This window comes from Phyllostomus hastatus, unplaced genomic scaffold (assembly GCF_019186645.2).
Source record: "Phyllostomus hastatus isolate PE091 unplaced genomic scaffold, TTU_PhHast_1.1 phas_scaffold_11, whole genome shotgun sequence".
Taxonomy (NCBI): Eukaryota; Metazoa; Chordata; class Mammalia; order Chiroptera; family Phyllostomidae; genus Phyllostomus; species Phyllostomus hastatus.
Window position 1 is genome coordinate 6293185 of NW_025334005.1, and position 16935 is coordinate 6310119.

The following is a 16935-nucleotide window of genomic DNA, read 5'->3' on the forward strand; positions in this document are numbered from 1 at the left end:
GCGGATAGGGACATTGCTTAGTGACCTATATGCTTGCTTGCTAACCTGTATTTTTTTTTTCCGGGTTGAAACCATCAGTCCCACACACTTATTGATTTTATACACAACCGCCAACTAGGTTACTCTGATCACGTATCAAGTAGAACTGAACGGAATCCAGGGTCCCTGCCTTGGGTTACAAGGTGAGTTAGGGAGGCAGCCTATATACATGACACTGGCACAGGAACGCTCGGAAATTCATGTCACAACCACCGCTTAATAAACGTTGCATAGTGGAAAGAGACGTCGTTTGCCTCTACCCCACTGACCTGCAGTCAGTGAGTGGTCTTTCTCAGCGGCCTTAAGCTAAGCACGGTCTGTATGGTGCTGGACTTTGCATCTGAAGCTCCTCGAGAAATATCTGACAAAGAGCAGATATTCGACAGATGCTGAACGGAATAGTTCGTGGTCTCAGGCAGATGAGTTTAATCAAAGAATCCTCCAAGGGCCATGTTTTTCTAAAAATAAACTTTTTTTTTCTGATCGTAAAGGTGATACATGCTCATTCTATCTAATTCAAAAAGTGCTATGGAAAGTATAAATTACTTTGTTCCACCCATTCAGAAATAATCTCTATTACTATTTCTATCTAGTCTTTTTCTATGGAGTGACTGTCTCCTTAGCCATTAACATTTCATCACCTTACTTTTGTCGTCTGCATAATATTCCACAGATGGGCAGGTTGTTGCCATTTTTTGGCAATTATAAATATTACTTCAATGAATATTTTGTTTATATTTTTCCAAAAGGATCTCAGGCTACATCTCCAAACATAAAACTATTGGGAACATTTTTAAGATTGTAAATAAAGTTGCCACACTATTTTTCCAGAAAGGTTAGTCCATTTCCATTCCCACTTGAAGGGAGATTGTCTCCCACAATACTACAGGAATAATGGTTTAAGCAAGGACTTTCTTTTTCTTTAGTGAGATCAGCAACTTCAGAGAAAAGTAAGCTTAAGAATGTGAAACTATGAAACGTGCCCATCCTGGCAGACTCTTCTGTTGGCACCTGGTCACTGAGTCCGTGCTACTTTGGGTTCTGCTTTTTTCACTGCAAAGCATGTCCCACCTACCGAGCGAGTTCACACCCTGGTTACTTGCGATCTCCCTGTGAGTCCTCCGTGTGCTGCTGTCTCCCATTGAGCGTAACGGTTTTCTGTTGTCAGGACCTAGTTGTTTCTAGTTTTTGCTGTTACATTTACTATAAACATCTTTGCAGTCTCCCGCCCTCCACATTTCCAGTAGTGAAATTACTTGGCGAAAGAGTACACATAATTTTTTTGTTCGTTACACACTGCTGAGGTGCTGGGCAAGGTTTTTCTTTGTTAGTTCACTGGGGTTGTTTTTTTTTTTTAAAGGAGAGTTGGCTGTACAGAGGAGCAGCTGTGCATGAACCGTCTTTCCTGAGAAAGGTACAGCGGCCTGGCGTCTTCACTGGAAGCCAGGCCACCTGTGCTTCCTCGTGTGGGGAAGTCCCTTCCCCATTGTGAACCTCAAGGTTCGTATCTATAAAACGAGGGATTTGGATTGACGGCATTCAGGTTATTTTCTACCAGAAGCCCGGCCAAATTTCTCCCGGTCTGCTCTGTATCACCCAGACTTAGTTCAGGGGGGGGGACCAAACTCTGCCTCCTTTCCCTTGTCTGCAGAGCCCCACCCAAGGGCCCCCATGCTAGTGTCATCAGAGGAGACGCAGCAGGGTCTAGGAGTGCAGAGCTCAGGCTGGGCTAACCAGCCTGCCACCTACTAGCTGTGTGACAAAATACCCTCCCAGTGGCTCAGTGCCACCACCTGTAAGTGAGGTTAACAACAGTTCCTTCTCACAGGGTTGCTATGAGTATTCAATGAGTTAATGTTTGCAAAACACTAAAAACAGTTGCCTGCACTAGTAAGTGCCATATGAAATATCTGTTGAATAAATAAAAGAAAATGTAGCACATAAACTCGGGGTCTCTTCATACTGCAACGGCCTCTTGACTGGTGCCCCCAGCCTCTTTGTTATTGTTTGCTAAAGCCCAGAACTCTGAGCCCCAAATCTCTCCCTTTAAAAGGCCTCATACAGGCCGGCACCCCCAGGATGGAGCAGATGCCTCAGCTTGAAGATCCAGGCTCTTCACACAGAGCTTTCTGGAAGTCTCCGCCACTTCCTTTTATTTAAGGATCTCAGTTAATTTAAAAACAGAACAAAGATAAAAACAGCAAAAAAGGCAAACAGAGTTACAAAAATTGAGAGGCATCTTTAATGTTATATTGAGCAAAGTAAAGCATTAATACTCCCCAACCACCATCCAGTAAACTATCACCATGCTGCTCACAATCGCCAAGGGTTCTCAAAGTTATTCTGGGCCGCACAAGTGCAACAGAATGCGGAGGAGGTAGGAGTGTATCAGGGGCACGCGCGCACACCGGAGAGGGTCAGCGTCTGGACGCTAGAGAGTGCGATCATATAAAGATGATGCCCTGAAAGCGTCTCTGTCACCGGGACACTCTCACTGGGATAACCTCGGCCGCAGAGACAGCTCCTCTCCATCCCCCTAACCAAGCTCCCTAACTCTACCAGACGGACCACCTCCCTCACCACCCCGCCCTCCGCGGAGCCGACTCCTGCCCTAGAGCCCCAGGGCCGCCCTCGAACTTGGGGCCGCCATCCCAGCAAGCTGGCTCAGCACCTACGCGAGTCTACCGGAACCGTTATCCCGCCCGCAGCGCCTGGGAGAGAAAGGCTGCGAGTCGGGAAGTGGGATCCAGAGTCGACCCCAAAATCGAACCCACGAGGGGGCGCGCGTCTGCGCCAGCCAATGGCCTGCTACCGCCCGCCCTTACAGCAAGGCGGGGGCTCCCTGCGCACGGCGTCTTGACCAATAGGAGCGCGCGCAGAGGGGCACGGAGCTCCCGGCCGCGGGTGCGGAAAACCGCGCGCGCCGGTGGCTGGCTCCGGGCGCGCGCCAACAGGCCGCCTCTCCGAGCACGCGAGGCCGGCGCGCGCTATCCGCGGGCCCCGAGCCCGCGCCTGGTCGCTCCTACCCAGCCGGCGTATCACATCGCCAGGCCCCGATGGCCCCCGAGACCCCGGCCCAGGCGCAGACCCTGCGCTACTTCACCTGGGACGAGGTGGCGCAGCGCTCCGGGCGCGAAAAGGAGCGGTGGCTGGTGATCGAACGGAAGGTGTATAACATAAGCGAGTTCACCCGCCGGCACCCCGGAGGCTCCCGGGTTATCAGCCATTACGCTGGGCAGGATGCTACGGTGAGCCCTGCCGGACTGGGACACGGGAGGAGGCGGGCCCGTGGCTCATTGCGCGAGACAGGAAGTTTGGCGTCCGCAGCCAAATACCAACGAATGGGGGAAAGTTAGAGGCGCCTGAGCATACCTGTTGCCCAGCCATTGAGTGTGCTGTGGCCAGGGATACACAGGCCGGAGCGGCTATGAAAACGAGTCTGGGGAGTGGGGAATGGAAGTCGGCGACGCACACACACAAACAAAGGGCCGCGCGGCCCTGCATGCGTTCCGTCTGCGGCCGCGAGTCTGCAGTCTTCAGGCGTGGGCCGGCCCTGAGCGGGGCTAGGAAGTAGAAAAGCGAGGATGCAGGGCGCCGGCATGGCACTGCTGCCGCGGCCGAGGGAGGCAGGGTTTGCCGAGGGTACTTGGGAGGGGAGCGCAGCCGCTTCTGGACTGAGCGTTCTAGGCTACACTCGCGAGCAGGAGCAGGAGAGGGAACCACTCTTGGGATACGGGAGGAGGTGGGAAACCACCGGTGCCCACTGTCTTGGGAATCCCTGCCTAGGGTGAAGGCGGGAGGGTGGGGAAGGGGCCACACCGGCTGGAGAGGACTAGCGCGGCTGTTCTTTCACTGGGGGTAATGGGAGTGTCGTGCTGAAGGTCGTGGGGGGAGCTGCATTAACATACACTTGGGGAGGACCCCCGGAAAGGTCCTCGAATCCTGCGGAGTGATCACTCAGCCGCAGGCCAGCGGGGTCTCCAGCTATTCGCTGCAGCGGACAGCTTTTTTGCATTCCCGGGAGGTAGTCCCGGTGCAGGGTCCTAACCCTCCTTTCTCCCGCTGCCCCAAGGAATCTGCGCGCACCCCAGCCCAGGTCCTCCTGCTTCCCTTTCTGGACCATCTGGCTCTCTGAGCTAAGGCACCTGGCGCCTACCTGCTGGGTTGGAGAGCTGGGGATCCCCCCTGGGACCCAAAGATGGGAGCGTTCGCTTGGCCCGGCCCCCTTCCCCTACGTCCTTCTCCCACCCCGCGCCCAGCGGCTTGACCTCTTCTGCTGGTCCCACCCTCCGCCCTTGCCATCCCGGAGCGCGCCTGGGCCCATCAAGGTTCCCGTTATGCGGAGCACAGGTGCTTCAAAGTGAGGGCCCTTCCTTCCTATGCGGTGGACCTAGGGGACGAGGCCAGAGCCGGCGCTTGTCACCCGGGGTGACCACTGGGGGAGCCCAGACCCTGGCCCAAGGCCAAGGCATGGACCCGCGCATGCGCCAAAGAAATAGGCATTAAAGCCAGGGCTTTCCACAGTGGATTTCGGGCGAGGGCCATCCTGGGGCGGGGACCGCGATTGGTCCGGCTGAGTGGCGCCACCAGCCGCCGGCTCCGCCCCGGTTCCCGCCTTTCCTGTGGATTCCCCACAGGGCCTGGGGCCTCCTAACCTGAGGGTGTGGATCTTACCACCTAGGACCCCATCTCGAATAACCAAACTTAGCAGCCCGGTGGCAGGGTGCGGTCAAAAGTGCCAGGGGAAATATGGGAAGCCCACCCAGCGCAGCACCCTAAGAGAAGGAGAAAGTTCCTGGGTTCTGATGTGGGAGTCTCATCAGGTAGTACTGAGAGTGCTGGCACAGAGGGACTTAAGTCCCACAGAAGAAGACAAGAGAAGTCTCATAGCCCCATCCATCCCTTCTGTTACTCACAGGATTACCTACATTCCTGTGTAACAGCTGCCCCTAGAACCCCCCCAGGGGAAAGGCTGGGACAGGCCTTTCTGTGGCCCCCCTGCCTGTTGCTTCCTATTGGCTGGTGTGGTTCCCTTCTTACTAGACTGCAGATGGTGGGTGATCCTGACCTGTGGGCCCCTAGAAAAGGTATGAGCCCCCTTAAAGGGCCGCTGGCTGGAGGGAGGTGGTGTCTGTTTGAGCTTTGGTGCAGCCTCCTTGCCGGATCAGGAAGGTGGCCTTTGGTGGGAGCTCTCCAAGAGCACAGCGGGTCTGGGCCGGCTCCCTCACGACTTTGCCTTCTCCCCGCCCTCACAGGACCCCTTCATGGCGTTCCACATCAACAAGGACCTCGTGAGGAAGTACATGAACTCTCTCCTGATTGGAGAACTGTCTCCGGAGCAGCCCAGCTTCGAGCCCACCAAGAATGTGAGACCCTGTGTGCTGTTCAGAGACCCCGTGGTTGCTGAGGGGCAGGGCGTAGAGGGAGGGCCTAGACGGGGTCATAGATGACTATAGTCTGTAGTTCTTGGGAGTCTCGAGGTCCCCGATCCTTCTGCACAGTCCTCACAAGGCCACCACGATGACCATCATCATCAAACGGGAGACCTGTCTGGAGCTCTTACTCGGTGCCAGGCATACCCTCATTAACCCTCAAGCACGTACAGCTGAGAATACTGCGGCTCAGAGACGCTAAGCCATGTGGCCAGGGATCGTAACTGTTGTTAAAGGGCAGAGCAGGGACTCCAGTCGAGGGTGACTTCCAAAGTTCACGTGCTCTTAGGCGAGATCCCCCAGCACCTCCTCCCGTCACCCTCAGTCTCGTGGTGTTTGCGCCTCGCAGTGGACTTCCCACTGCTGCCTCCGTGGGCGTCCTCACGCCCTCGTCACCAGCCGTGCGGCCTGGAGACACAACAGCTTCCCCCTGTCCTCTCTCTTTCAGAAAGAGCTGACCAATGAGTTCCGGGAGCTGCGGGCCACGGTGGAGAGGATGGGGCTCATGAAGGCCAACCACGGGTTCTTCCTGCTGTACCTGCTGCACATCCTGCTGCTGGACGTGGCCGCCTGGCTCACTCTCTGGGTCTTCGGAACGTCCTTCGTGCCCTTCGTCCTGTGCGCGGTGCTGCTCAGCACAGTTCAGGTGCGAGCACAGCTGTGCTCAGCGTCCCTAGGGAGAGCTCTCTGTACCCCTCAGGAGGCCAAGGCGCCCTCTCCAACGGGCAGAGCCGAGGACCTGCGGGCGGGGGGCAGGGTCGGGGCAGAAAGAGAACACACGTTCCGTCGTCCGTGGCGTTCGCCGCTGGCGCACCTTCCTCTCTCTCGCTGCCTCTCCAGCTGCTCCTCCTAGGGTTCCCTCCGTCCTGTTCAGGCTCTGCCATCGCCCAAGCGTGCCAAGAGCCATCAGCAAAGCTGGGCTTCCTCCCCGCCACGAGACTGCCCAACGTGCTCATGATGCTTGGGCTCTAGTGCGTGGCTGTCTGAGTCCATCTGCCAAGCGTCCAAGTTTGTCACTTTCTGTCCGTCTCTGTATTTTGGATGTTCAGGCCGTCGTCAGTCACAGGTGTCCAGAACCAGGGACACTAATGCACGGGGAAGGGAAGGTGCTTTCACCCAACTCCCTCACGAGCCAGTGGGTTGCTCTCAGCTCTAACCTTCCTCCCTCCAGGCCCAGGCCGGCTGGCTGCAGCATGACTTCGGGCACCTGTCTGTCTTCAGCACCTCTGCATGGAACCACCTGCTGCATCATTTCGTGATCGGTCACCTGAAGGTCAGTGGGGATGGGCAAGGCTAATAATGAGGGAAGGCTTGGGGAGAAGGGGAGCACTGGACTTTCATGCTCATGTCTTGGCTTTTCCGTAGGGGGCCCCTGCCAGCTGGTGGAACCACATGCACTTCCAGCACCACGCCAAGCCCAACTGCTTCCGCAAAGACCCGGACATCAACATGCACCCCTTCTTCTTTGCCCTGGGGAAGATCCTCTCCGTGGAGGTGAGCAGAGATGTTGGTGCAGCGGTCTCGGAGGACGCCACCGTGCTGGCACAGAGGGCCGTGGCAGGAAGGCTCGCAGTGCTGTCCATGGGGGGTGACCCTGGGGGGTGGCTGCCCAGCGGTTTGGAAGCCGTGGGGGGCAACGGGCCGTAAACCGGCTGCGAACAGAACCACGCGTCCTCCCCCGGCGCGTTCGAATCGGGGAAGGAGTTATTGTACAAAGGCATCGCGGGCTGCTGGGGATCCAAAACACAGCGTAGCTGGGAGGTCGCTGTGCAAACGCCTGCTCCTCCCTGAAGGTGACGGATGGCCCTCCTCAGCTGCTTTGGTGACGCTCTTACCCCCTCCGTCTTCCGCTCTCGGACACTTCGATACGCTGCTGTGTCACAGTCTTCCCATCAAGGGCTCGACTCTCTTACCCTTGTTGACACCCGGTGCTTAGAACAGTCATTCACCAAATAGTTCTTCCCACCTGGCTGGTCCCAGTCTCCTTCCGGGCAGTGGGAGGGGGGCGGGTCAGTGTTGGGTTGGAGTTCTTATCTGGGGTTGTAAGGCAGCTGCCTCACAGCTGCGGGGGGTGGGGGGGGTGGGGGGGGTCAGTGTCGGGTTGGAGTTCTTACCTGGGGTTGTAAGGCAGCTGCCTCACAGCTGCGGCAGGTGCCTCACAGCTGCGGCCGCTGCAAGAGGAATGCCCGAGGGGGGAGATCTGGGGGGCGGGGGGTCAGTGTCGGGTTGGAGTTCTTATCTGGGGTTGTAAGGCAGCTGCATTACAGCTGCTGTCGCCGCAGGAGGAATGCCCGAGGTGGGAGATCTGGGGAGCTTTCGGTGGGTGAGCTCCATACAACAGCGGGCTTTGCGTGGCCGGCAGGGTTCTCTGAAAAGTGAATGTAAAACCCTTTGTCCCGAGGCTCCAGGCTGCAGTCCGAGTTCTGCCAGGTCCCCTTTCTCCGCTTTATGACATTTCAGCCTGCCAAGAATTAAACTGCCGTTAAGTGCGGCTCAGTTCCAGGCATGAGTTCAAGGTGGCCTGGCTTTCCTCTCCCCTCTGGCCGTGAGGAGGACTCTGTGGAAAGGCTTTGGCAGCACTGGCTGTCCTGGAACCAGGAGCCCCCTAGGTTGACGCTGTGTCCCACCTATCTGTAGCGTCCTAATGTTCCTCCCGCAGAGGGACTTCCGCCCTGTAGTCAACGGCGGGGTCAACAGTGGGGATAGCGAACCAGCCCCGGCTCCTCTGGGCTCAGATGGCTGCTTTGAGGGTAGTATGGGTTATTTTTTTTTTTAAAGATTTTATTTATTTTTAGAGAGAGGGGGAAAGGAGGGAAAAAGAGAGGGAGAGAAACATCAATGTGTGGTTGCCTCTCGTGCGCCCCCACGCATACTGGGGACCTGGCCCTCAACCCAGGCATGTGCCCTGACCGGGAATCGAACCCGTGACCCTTTGGCTCACAGGCCAGCATTCGATCCACTGAGCCACGCCAGCCAGGGCCATGTTTACAGATGTATCACCGGCTTACAAATTCCAGGTTACACATTCCACGTGTAGGGACTTTGTACTGTCCACCTCTGCATCCTCAGCACCTGGAATAGTGCCTGGCACATAGTAAGTGCTCAGTAAATACGTGTTGACTAACTCAGTTAACAGAGGAAAAAATGCTTCGTTTAGCAGAAGTGCCTTGCACAGAATAAACTCTTCATGAATGAACGGCCTGTTGAAGCAGCGGGTAGACACACGAAAGAAGAAGGAGCAGGCATTTCGCTCCGGGTGGAGCTCCTCTTTGCCCTGTGGTCGTCTGGTTGCCAGAACTACGCGGGGCAAGAGGAGCAGCAGCAGCCACGCAGTCAGACCACAGGGCACTGCTGTTGCGTGTCTGCGTGCCCGAGTGCCTGTGCTGGGGCTGCCCGCGGGCGGTGGGCCCGGTAGCCCTGCCTGTTCACCAGCTAGGCTTACAGCATAACCGCCACCTGCTGGGAAGAACCTCGCCGTCTTCAAACTGCCAAACTTGGCTTAACGTTCAAGGGGTTTCATAAAGCTCCTGCTGAAGTCAAGAGACCAAAAATATTCCGATGGGGATTATCAGGGGCTGGCGAAGAGGGAATGCTGACGTGTGCAGGAGAGAAGGTGGTTTTCCGCGGAGACTCTGGTGTCAGAAAAGCACCAGATGGGAGAGAGGAAGGGGAGAAGGTGGAGGGGCCGGGAAACCGTATTGACGAAGGCGTCTTCTGATAAATGTGAGGGGTCCTGAGGACGTGACTCTGTTGTGTCCGACTGGACTGCCTGCCATGGCGTGGCCGGCACATGCAGCGGGTCAAAGCCCAGGGCCTCCTCATGGGCCGGGGGCTGGAGGTAAGACTGGACCGGCTGGCGCCTTCCGACACCCCCAGAAGCTGGCGGCCCCCGGAGCGGGCCCGGACTCCCGCGCAGAGAACAGCCAGGGTCCAAGGGGCCGGGCAGTGGGTGACGGGGGTATGGGGGGCTGATCTGCGTTTGCTTTTCTTCACAGCTCGGGAAGCAGAAGAAAAAGTACATGCCGTACAACCACCAGCACAAGTACTTCTTCCTGAGTGAGTGTCCCCGTCCAGGACAGGGAGACTCCCTGGGGAGGGGTCCTGAGGGGACGCGAGGAGGAAGTGACTCTCCAAGGGATGACCGCCTTTCAGGTAAAGGCTGGAGGAAGTCCCCCAGCCCAAAAGGTTACCCCGTGCTCGGGGGCGATCCACCATCTCAGCTAAGCCAAGTCAACAGCTCGGTTAATGTTTAGTCAAAGGCCGTTGGTGCTGGGGGCAGACTGGTTCCTCCAGTGCCACCCCGGCTTCCACAGGAGAGCCGGTGGTCAGGCGGAGCCTCCCTCACCTTGAACCTTGTTCAACAGAGACCTGGGTCAGGGTGACCCGGCGGGGTGCAGTCTGCCCCCCGCCCCCAAGGACTTGTAGATGTGGCGATGGAGGCTTGGACCCGAAGAGGGGTTCGAGGAGCTGTGGGAGAAAGGAGAAAACACTTCTGTAGTTGTCCTGAGCTCTTTCTGAAGACTGCTCTCCGTTCCCTCCTTTAAAAACCTGCTCTACCGTGTTTAAACTTTGAGTCTTAAAACTTTAAAAGTTCAAGTTTTTAAAGGAAGGGAGAGGGTGATTCCGTTGGGTTTATCCTCACTGCCTGTTAGCAGCCGTCCTGGGGGAGACAAGGGGATGAGGCAGAGGGTGGGGCAGACGTGTCCGGGAGGAAGAGTGCTGGAATGCAGGGCGCCCGAGGGCAGAGGAGCCCTGGGTGGACACGGCAGCGTGGGGGCTACGCAGAGAAGACACACAGAGAAGGAAATGGGGCGGCACGCTGGTGGGATCCGCTTCTTCAGCTCCCAGTGTCGACAGAAGCCCTTCTGCCCCTTCCCACAGCCAAACTCGGGGTCTTCGGGGCGGGTGGCACAAACTCGTTTCCCACCTGTGAAGGATCAGCAGGGTGGGAAACGAGTTTGGACGCGTGCAGGGTACACGCGTCCTGTCCCCTGATGTGCGTGCACACGCACACAGGTGCACACACACACTTTCCGGCTCCTGCCCCCTCCGCTGCGTGGTGAGGCAGCCAGGAGCACAGGGCGGACGGCTGCAAGGAGAGGCGTAGGGTCAGGAGGCAGACCCCTGGCCGGGGCAGGGCTGTGGCCAGGACAACTCGGGGAGCATTAGCCAATGCCCCTCTAAAGGCAGGGGAGCGGAGCAAGTCCCACGTGTGGGGCTTGGATGTCCCCAGCTGCCGTCCTCCACGAGAAAAGATTGCCACCCCTCCCCTCGCTGTCCTGGCATCCCCTTGGGAGACTCCACCGTCTTCAGACGTGCATGTATGCCCACCTTCAGTGCCCGCTGGCTCCAGTGGGTGTTCCAACGAGGGGCAGCTGCAGGGGCACCAGGAGGAGAGGGCAGAGACGCTAGAGGCTGTCCGGCCAGCATCCGGCCAGCCCTTCAGTGACCCTTGACCCTCGCTGCTCACGCCTCCCCCCTGTCTCCATTGCCTCCCCAGTTGGGCCCCCCGCCTTGCTGCCTCTCTACTTCCAGTGGTATATCTTCTATTTCGTTGTCCAGCGGAAGAAGTGGGTGGTGAGTACCCGTGGCCCAGCGGTCGCACGCCCTTTGTCCCCAGTGTCCTGAGGGAGGGGAAGGGGGTCTCCGGGGGAAATCCACTGAGGTTTGCTCCAGGCCCACTTTAGAGCAAACAGAGCCAGACCGAGACCTTCCTTCTAGGTGGGATGATCTGGGCTCCGCGGGCAACCTGACTCCCAGTGTCCTAGTTCGCGCGGCAGTATCTCCTGAGGCTCTTGTGCTGGGAGTAACGCCGGGGCGGGCTGGGGAGTGGGGGGGAAGGAGTAGGAGACGTGCCTGCTCTCAGGAAGCTTCTGATGAAGCAGAACGTGGTCGGCACCAGTCGAAGAGGTACAGGCAGGCGGGACATGACCGCCTCGGCTGGGTGGAAGGCCTCAGAAAAGGCTTTGCTAAGTCCCTTTTCTAACTGGCTGTGGAGGACAGACGGAGGTAGGGCGGAGGGTCAGTGGACCCTGAGCAGAGAAGCTGGGAGGGGAGGGGTGAGTTTCCACCGGACCTTCTGTGGAGGACTCGAGCGTCAGAGCGCGGATCCGGTGCAGAGAAGCGACTGGAGGTTTGATCAGGGTGCTGGCATGGACTGCGCCGCGGTCCTGGAAGGTGCACTTGGCATCGTGAGGAAGAGATGAAGGGCTTAGCTGGGCTGGGAGGAGCTGGAGGCGGGGAGGCTCTGGAGGCCGTGGCACCCGAGAGGGAAACGGGCACGGGGGGCCCGGGCTGCCTCCCGGGACGGAAGGGAGGAGCAGGAGCACTAGGCGCTGCGGGACGGGACTACGGAGAGGGGTGCTGACGGTGTGACTCAGCGTCCCAGTCTGGGTCCCCGGGAGAACAGCCCCCCCACGCAGAGACAGGGGAAGGGAGGGCTGAATCCGCGCCGGACGTGACGCTCGCTGCCTCTCTCTGCAGGACCTGGCCTGGATGATCACCTTCTACGTCCGCATCTTCCTCACCTACGTGCCGCTGTTAGGAGTGAAAGGCTTCCTGGGCCTCTTCTTCATGGTCAGGTGGTACCAGATGGGGAGCAGCAGGGTGTGGCAAAGAAACGAGGTCCGGTCTGGGGGCTGCGCTGCGGCTTTGAGGGGGCGCGGGGGTGTTTGTTTCGGGTCTCGGCTCAGGAAGGGGGCCAGGCCGGCGCAGTTGTCTGAGGGAGAGGGAGAACTCGGGGCGCTGCCTGTCCTGTTTCCATTCGTGTGCTCCGCCCACCAGGTTCCTGGAAAGCAACTGGTTTGTGTGGGTGACGCAGATGAACCATATTCCCATGCACATCGATCGTGACCAGAACAGGGACTGGGTCTCCACCCAGGTGAGGGATGGTCTCTTGGAAGACCTGGGCATGACACAGCTGAGAAAGGGGGCGGGTGGGCAGAGACGCCGGGCAGGGGGTTCTGGGGGAGCAGCGATAACAGAAGTTCCCAGCAGCACTGCCTCATTAACTGGAAGCTTCTCCTGCTGCCCTGTGGCGAAGGGGGTGACCAGGGACAGCCCCACAGCCCCTCCCCTCAGACAGCTTTACCCAGAGGGGGCTGGACTGGCCTGTGCGTCTGGTGTTCAGAGCCACGCTCTCCCCCTCCCCTTCTCCTCCAGCTGCAGGCGACGTGCAACGTCCACAAGTCTGCCTTCAACGACTGGTTCAGCGGACATCTCAACTTCCAGATTGAGCACCAGTAAGAAGGGAGAGCTGGGAGGCAGGCTCTGGGAGGGGTCCAGGTGGGCGGGGCGGGGCGGAGCAGGAGAGGAGGGGCCGCTGACCGCTCCCTGTTCCGCCTGAAGTCTTTTCCCCACGATGCCTCGCCACAACTACCACAAAGTGGCTCCCCTGGTGCGGTCCCTGTGTGCCAAGCACGGCATCGAGTACCAGTCCAAGCCCCTGCTCTCGGCCTTCGCCGACATAGTTCAGTGAGTATCTGGACCCGGGAAGACGGCCGGTAGGGCAGGAAGGGGACAGGGCCATGGGGCTGGCGCCGTGGGAGGTTTCCGCGGCAGAATGGAAGTCTGGAGGTCACCGGTGCAAAAGCAGCGCACTCGTGGTCTTAGGGCCTGGTCGGTCCTTTGCTCCCAGTGCCGTGGCCCCAGCTCTTTCTCAAAGGGGAGGAAAGGGTTCACATGGAAGGGGGCCTTCCCTCGTGCAGATGGGCTTCCAGACCTCTGCAGAGCTTCCCCACTGCACTCCTGGGGGGTGGTTTGGCTTTGGGGCTCGGCGGTGCCCTTCCTCACTGCCGGTTCCCATCTTACCTCTGCAGCTCCCTGAAGGAGTCCGGGCAACTCTGGCTCGATGCCTACCTTCACCAATAACAGCAGCCCCCGCCTGGAAGAGGAGCCCCCGGACCAGGCAGAGGGGAACCTGAGGGACAATGCCACTACAATCCTACTATCCAGAGCGGGGTGGTTTGAGATAAAGGCTCTGGCCCAGACTCCTCCCCTTTATCTCCAGCAGGTCTACCACGCAGAGAGGGAGGGGACACGCACGTTCCCTGGAAAAGGGATGGAGCTGTTAGGGGAGGGGTGTGAGTTTTGTTTCTCTTTTTTGTGTGTGTGTCAGATGCAGGTGGTTGGTGAGCAGAGAGAGCGTCAGGAAGGTGTTAGAATAATAAGGAGACCAGCTGGGCCCAGAAATCAAGAGATTTAGCAGTAAAATTCCACCCACCCAGTGTCTGGGAGCTCAGCTCACTTTAGGGCTCTGACCAGTTTCCCTCAGGCTACTGGAGAAGCAAGCTCTCCCTTTTTAGAAGTGGGCAGGGCAGAGGCCAGGACTGTGGTGTTGAAGACACCTGCCCCCCCTCCCCCACCACCGCAACCCCCAAGGATACTGCCACTACTGATTCTGGTTCCGTGTTCCGTCCAAAGTACCGAGGGAGCATTAGGTCCTGGGTCTTGCCAAAACAGCCAGCAGGGTGTTCCTGGCCATCAAAACTCCCCTCAGCTTTTGATCCACCTCTCCTAACCAGCATGCAAGCGGCAAAAACTCCTAGGACAGGAGGGAGTCCGCTTCTTGCTCTGGAAACAAATGAGCAGATAGGCAACTTAGTTTTCGCCTCCTCAATGGGTTCTCTGAGCTTCCCTGCCTCTAACTCCCAAGTTCCACGCAGCCGCAGTCCGTGAGCGCAGTGGCCAAGCTGTGGAAGACACTGAGTCACCAGGCACAAGGGAGACGCAGGTTTGCTCACGAGGGACGTAAGGGCTGTGATGAGTTTTCTTAACATGAATTATGTACAGCATTACTGTAGGGCAGGAGCCGTGGAGTCGAATGTGAACCAGTTCATGGTTCTAAGCCAGAAACGGGGAGACACAGACACAGAAGCTTGTGATCATCCACGGCTGTCTTAGGCACTTACTCTGTCAGCTCTGTTCAGGTATCTTTCTCTGCTGGAAACCAGGTAGGAATTTAGGATAATCCCTTACCAGTGTCATGCTGAAATGCAATTTTTAAAAGATCTTGTTTTTAAAAGATAGAAACAGTGTGACCCATCCCCAGAGAACTAACACCAGATCATGCCCCAGGAGTCCCCCCTTAACTCCAGGGCTTGCCATCAGCACTCACCCCCTCTGCGACCTGCCCCCCCCAGCCCCCCACCTTGGCCATTCAGTGCAGCGGAGGGTTGTTCGCCTGCTCAGTGACATCCACCACAGGCACATCAGGCATGTGGGACACTGCGGGGAGGGGGCCTCAAACTGGAAGGACACAGAGAGCCATGGAAAAGTTGTGTTCAGTCCTGGGAGAGAGGCCACCAGGGCGATCAAGGGCCCTGGGGTGTGTTGGGATGGGACTCAAGGCACCGCCTATGGAATGATTACGCAGAGGTTTGTCAGAACATCAACAGAACAAATAGATGGGGGAGGGGAGAACAGGTTGCAGAGGAGTTCAGATGGTTTTCATTTCAGCAGCACCTCGTTTAAATCAGAAGAATTGAAGAGTTCTCTCACTGGCTCCCGCACTACAGAACAGGTGCTGATCCTTCCCCACCCCTCCATTCCCTGCTACCTAAGGTCTGGGTGTGGTATCACGAGCCTGCCCAGCTCCCTGGCTCTGGGCCAGGCAGAGCAAACCCAGTGGGACTACTAGGCCGGGTTCAGATCCTCAGAGCACCTCTACCACGTGGCCTTCTTTCCTGGGCCTAGACCAGGGTGGTCGCACATGGCCAAAAAGCGACACACCAGTGGCAAAAGGCTCAGACTGCACAAGTGATACCAAATCCAATGACCAGAAAGCAGGCTTAGGACAAGTCACAGATCACAGCAAAACTAGTATTTGAATTCACTTTTGAAAAAACTCTAACTTCCGTGTTTATTATCCTTGTTTTGTCTTACCACTTGGCCAGAGACATTTTCTTAAGCCCAATATCATTGTCTTTTTGGTACGTGCCAATTTTGTTAACAGATTTTGATGAAGTACAGCTGAAAAATAAAGCTAATTATGACCCGATGCAGGCCACTCGCTTGTCTTCCACAGTATTGCTCTGTGCATGTCAACGGGACTCCCCGTTCCTGTGCCGTGACTGCCCACCTCCACAGCTCTGGCTCCTCTGGACACGAGTCCCCACACAGCCTCCCTCAGGATAAGCCCCTTCCTCAGGCAGAGGGAGGTGCATCAGGGCCTCCAGAGAACACCAGGACACAGGTGGACTGTGCCAAGGACAAGAAAGGCCAACCCCTCTCCATGCCACCCATATTCAAGTGCTAGATCCGCCTGCCAGGTTTGATGTGCATTCCCTCCCATCAGGAGGCAATGGCCTCAGCCTTGAACTCATTTCTAGTCTCAGTATGGCTAGTCCCTGTGAGCAGTCCTTTTCGCCTAAATCTGTCTCTGCAGGCACAATGCCCACTACACTAACTACATCCTACGAGAATAGCAATCTTTGGGCAAGACTATTAGAACATGGTATTAGAACATGGCTTAAAAATTTGCGACAGAATAGATTTTCCCTGTAGTGTGTCGTGGCTAATAAACACGCGGGAAAAGCTAGGCAACTCCGCTTCAAAAAGCAAGAGGAAAGCAAACCACTTGACGTGTGTGTCCACCACAGGGTACAAGCCCTTAACTAGAGCTCTTGCTCTGAGGCAGTAATTCCCATGGAGTGGGGGAGAAAAACTTGACCCTCGAGGTTGTCCTGGCTGGGCTAATCAAACAGATGTGAGATTAGCAAGAGAAAAAAGCCCAACTTAACAAGAACGCAGGAGAACTCCGCGTACAGGAGAGACTCCACATGCACTGGAGGTTCGGAGATGAAAAGGGAACGTGGGTATACAAGCCACTCTGACTAGGAATTGGGTAAGGTGCCCTGGGGTTCAAAGGGCCACTGCAGAGGAGCAGGAGGAAGTAAGAAGTCTGGCCGGTTCTGCAGAGAGGTTACATGCAGTCATCTCAGATAACCTCTTACCACCTCCGGGACCATCACCACTACCACAGGCTTAGAATCAAATTATATGAATCAGAAAACGGAGCTCAAATTTAAGGGTGTGGGTTGGCTTGATCTGGGGAAAACTGGCTTTATTCATCAACTGGGAATGGCAATGAACAAAACCAACTCCTGCCCTCAGGACAGAACTTTCTGTCCACACCATGGTTTCCAGAGTCCCCTAGTCACAGCTCTCCTATATCCATACTTCAACCAGAGGAGCTCTTGTGTCCTGAGATTCCACATAAGATTTTTCATTTGAAAAGTAGGTTGCTCCATTAAAAACTGTGAAAACCACTTATCTTTTTGTCTTCTACCGGCTTACTCAGTCAAAACATCAACTTCAATTTCAGACCACTTAATGCCCTTGTTAACACTTTCAAATGTCAAACACTTTCTTGCAGTGATAGGAATGCTAATTAGAAACTCAGACAGGGCAGCTCCCCACCAGGTTTTATCAAGATTTTGCAAAGTACAAAAACGTCCCATCTCTA

General features: G+C 56.7%; 1 protein-coding gene across 4 annotated transcripts; it reads left to right on the plus strand.

Annotated features, from left to right (window-relative positions):
• Positions 1 to 2916: 2916 nt before the first annotated feature.
• On the plus strand, positions 2917 to 15468 carry FADS1 (fatty acid desaturase 1). 4 transcript variants are annotated; one of them, XM_045855331.1, is made up of 12 exons: positions 2917 to 3287; positions 5295 to 5405; positions 5920 to 6117; positions 6643 to 6744; positions 6837 to 6965; positions 9467 to 9623; positions 10972 to 11048; positions 11955 to 12052; positions 12255 to 12351; positions 12633 to 12712; positions 12819 to 12944; positions 13289 to 15468. In XM_045855331.1, the coding sequence occupies exons 1-12, from the start codon at positions 3096 to 3098 to the stop codon at positions 13338 to 13340; spliced, it is 1419 nt and encodes a 472-aa protein (XP_045711287.1). In that variant the 5' UTR covers positions 2917 to 3095; the 3' UTR covers positions 13341 to 15468. The 4 variants fall into 4 exon arrangements, with proteins under 4 accessions (XP_045711287.1, XP_045711288.1, XP_045711289.1 ...); XM_045855332.1 differs by having other exon boundaries at positions 9467 to 9527; XM_045855333.1 differs by lacking the exon at positions 2917 to 3287 and adding an exon at positions 4688 to 4862.
• The last annotated feature ends 1467 nt before the right edge of the window (positions 15469 to 16935 follow it).

Excerpts from the sequence above, each read along its gene's own strand:
- FADS1 (XM_045855331.1), top strand. The coding sequence starts at position 3,096 with ATGGCCCCCGAGACCCCGGCCCAGGCGCAGACCCTGCGCTACTTCACC. Across the intron at positions 6,118-6,642 it reads TGCTGCTCAGCACAGTTCAG|GCCCAGGCCGGCTGGCTGCA; the intron begins GTGCGAGCACAG and ends TCCTCCCTCCAG. Across the intron at positions 12,713-12,818 it reads AACTTCCAGATTGAGCACCA|TCTTTTCCCCACGATGCCTC; the intron begins GTAAGAAGGGAG and ends TTCCGCCTGAAG.